The sequence below is a fragment of the Saccostrea cucullata genome, unplaced genomic scaffold, assembly GCF_032062105.1.
Source record: "Saccostrea cucullata isolate Sc308-1 unplaced genomic scaffold, CSIRO_AGI_Scuc_v1 ctg14152, whole genome shotgun sequence".
Classification (NCBI taxonomy): Eukaryota; Metazoa; Mollusca; class Bivalvia; order Ostreida; family Ostreidae; genus Saccostrea; species Saccostrea cuccullata.
In genome coordinates this window covers 1-3,270 of record NW_026919865.1, presented here as the reverse complement: position 1 = coordinate 3,270, position 3,270 = coordinate 1, and the positions used below count along the sequence as shown (strand labels likewise).

Here is a 3,270-nt window from a genome sequence, read left to right as displayed (position 1 = left end):
AACAAAACAGTTCTTTTTTCCCTTTTTAATCGATCAAGCCATAGATATCCCATGATTTTGAACACAAAAGCAAGATTTCTTATTGCCTTGATATAGAGAATTAACTTCAAAAAATGTTTTTGGAATTATTTCCTGCAATAATTAGACTTCCTGGTCCGCGTCGCTGAATACAGGATTGAAAAGAAACATTATTGTGTTCTTTAAAAAACCAGTGGCCCTTTTTACAAAAATTCTTATAACTAAGATTAAAAATTCGCCTATTTTCAAACATCTGCATTTTTTTCTATTACATTATATTAATAGTTTTATGATTACATTGTAAAAACTATTTCAGAAATATCTTTTTTGAAATAAAAATTTTAAGAGTGTCATAAGAATTTTTTGCGAAGAGGACCACAGGCCATTTTGAACTTGTTTAAATTAGTTGAAATTATTGAAAATATATATCATTCTTTTAACTTCTTAATTCCAATCAAAATCCCTCATTGCCATTTCTTATTTTTGTTCAAAGAAAGGCAGTTTTCATAAATATCGACTTGATAATATAGCAAGAATAGGAAAAAGTAAGAAATGATCAACACATATGGCACATTTTCCAGAACATGTTTGAAATGTACTATTTCCTTACATTGTTTTGATATATAAAATATGAGTTATAAGAATATATTAAAAATATTAAGCAATTGAGGTTTGTTTATTCTAATATGCTATGTTCAGGATTTTCTAGATCAATATTATTCTTAAAATAAATAAAAATAACAGCCAATTAAAAAATCGGAAGAAAAAACTAAAAATTCAAAATAAAAAAAAAAAAAAGAAAAGAAAAAAGAAGCAAAAAAATTCAAAATAAAAACGGTTATTTTCTTTAATTGTAGGATGGCTCAAACGAATATAAATGGCTTCCCTATTTTTGTCAACTACAGCCCACGCGACAGAGGTTATGTTCGTCGTATCATGGAATTGATGAAGAGCACTTTGGGATTAAGGATGTTTGATCCTGATGTAGATCTGGTACCAGGAGAGCCGATTGTCAGAAATATCATTGAGAATGGACTCGACAAAACGAAGGCATCGGTTCTGTTTGTTAGTAAAAACTTTCTCAGAAGTGGACTTTGTCAGTTTATCTTAGATAATGCACTCTGGATGTACATGATTACAAAAGGCAAATATCGAGTCATTCCAATCGTTCTCGACAAATGTAAAATTCCTCGGTGTATGAGAGTCTTGAATTGTATTTATTGTTGGAAATATCAGCAGAAAATGCGGAAGGATGACATATCGGTATACGAATGCCTGATACAGTTGATAAATAGATTTGTGAAGGCACTAAAAGGTATGTGGGATGCACACATCCATTAAATCATAATTATGATTGTTTTTAATAAAACGATCTTTTGGGGAGAACACATGCTCATTTCTGTATGTTAAACGTTACGTTAAAGAATGTTGAAGGTAGTGTTAACTTCTTGTAAATACATGAATATTGCTTGACTAATATAGTTCAGTGTTTATATGTTTCAATTCATGTATTTAAGGTCCTCGTCTAACATTCCGTAGAATCCAGCTGAGAGGTGTTAAACCTTACAATGATGGAACAAGAATTCTCCGGCGTCTTCGAAATATTATGAAAAGGGATCGTATTCTTGGAGAGAAAAAGGATTCCAGCCCACTTCTTGGTTTTCTAAGGCTTGTAAATGTTATCAAACATTGTATACTGACTTGCAAATATGGAGATTGTTCTTTTTCCTGCAGCGGAGAAAACTTCAGAAAACTTGAAAAGCATCTTCAAGAGTGTTGGTATTTACCAATACAATGTCCAAACAGAAAGTGTCCCTTTACATCCAGAAGAAATGTCATGAAGAAGCATTTAGAGGAATGCGAATTTTCTATCCAAAAATGTCCTGTTGAAAATTGTACAATTAAGATGCAGCGACATAAAATGGCTTCACATATACGTGTGTGTCCAAACAGACTAGTTTCTTGTGAAAACGAATCCTATGGATGTACGGCCGTTGTACCTTTCAAAGACCATAAGAAACATCTTTCAGGCTGTCCCTGGGCGCCTCAACATTGTGAAGATTGTGGTGGAATGTACTTACAAAAAGACCAGCAGAGGCATGATTGTCCATTTGCCATCAAAGAATGTCCACACTGTGAAAAATTATTTGCAAGGAAGGATTTGTTCAAACATCTTCAGCTATGTTTTTCGGAGTGCAAAAGTTGCAACGAATGTTTTTCAAAATCAAAGTTAAGGTATCATTTATGTCCCATAATCAAATGCCGATATCAGTATTGTGACTATAAAGACACACGGTTAAGGGTTGAAATTCACATGCTAAATTGTCAGTATAGGCCGGTTGAATGTAATCGTTGCAAGAAATTCTTTCCGTGGAAATCTTTTAAAATGCACCAAACAGAATGTGAGAAAATTATTGAATGCAAGGAATGCGGAATCCAAATTTACAGGTAAAAATAGCCATGAGATTTCTGTGTATACAGGATAATTTATGCCGCCGTTTTATTTTCGTTCCTTTCGCCCTAATCACAGTTAGAAAATTTTAAACAGGGCAAATACAAAGAAAACATAAATTTTAGTGTGACTGCGAGAATTTAAAATGGGACAAACGTGTTCACAAGTGTGAAATGGCGAAAATAATAATTGGCGTAAATAATCTTGTGTATAGTTTACGCTTCGATATCTAATATTCTTTAACTACTTTTTAGTGTTTTTATTTTTTTATTTGAAAACTATTTACTAGGGATTCGCAGCTGACACATGATCTTATGATGTGTACAGCAAAGAGGAATCGGTATTCGTGCAGATTTTGTGAAAGATTAATTAAGGAAGGAGTAATTAAAAACGCTTACCAGTTAGAACAGCATCATAATATGCACGATCCTTGGCAACACAAGAAAATGTTCAATAAAGATTCACCGGTAAGTATATATTTTTTTGCATTGTCAATTTTGATAAACTATTTTTGTACATTTGTTTAAAACAAAATTTGAAGTTACTTAAAAATTAAATGAAAGAAAAAATCCCTATCATGAAAAGGAACACAAGTCGGGTGTGCCAGGTAGGAAAGAGATGCCTACTCCTACAACTCACCTGTTCAAACCTCCAATGTTGTAGAGGTCCATATTTGCTCAGCTCGTAATTTGTATTATTTGAATGGGCTTTTGAGCTTCAATACTGTTCGTTAACTCCATACATTCCATTCCAGCTTTTACAAAATGAAGAATTGATTGACAAAGAATCAGCTGAGGTAA

The 3,270-nt window shown here is 32.6% G+C and overlaps 1 protein-coding gene across 1 annotated transcript; it reads left to right on the top strand.

The window, feature by feature from the left end:
• Nucleotides 1-881: 881 nt before the first annotated feature.
• Nucleotides 882-3,266, top strand: LOC134239431 (zinc finger protein 883-like; the record flags this gene model as incomplete). The annotated part of the gene is made up of 4 exons (XM_062721619.1): nt 882-1,333; nt 1,536-2,466; nt 2,760-2,937; nt 3,225-3,266. Coding segments are annotated over exons 1-4 (1,530 nt in total), but the record flags the coding sequence as incomplete, so codon positions are not given.
• Between the last annotated feature and the right edge of the window lie 4 nt (nt 3,267-3,270).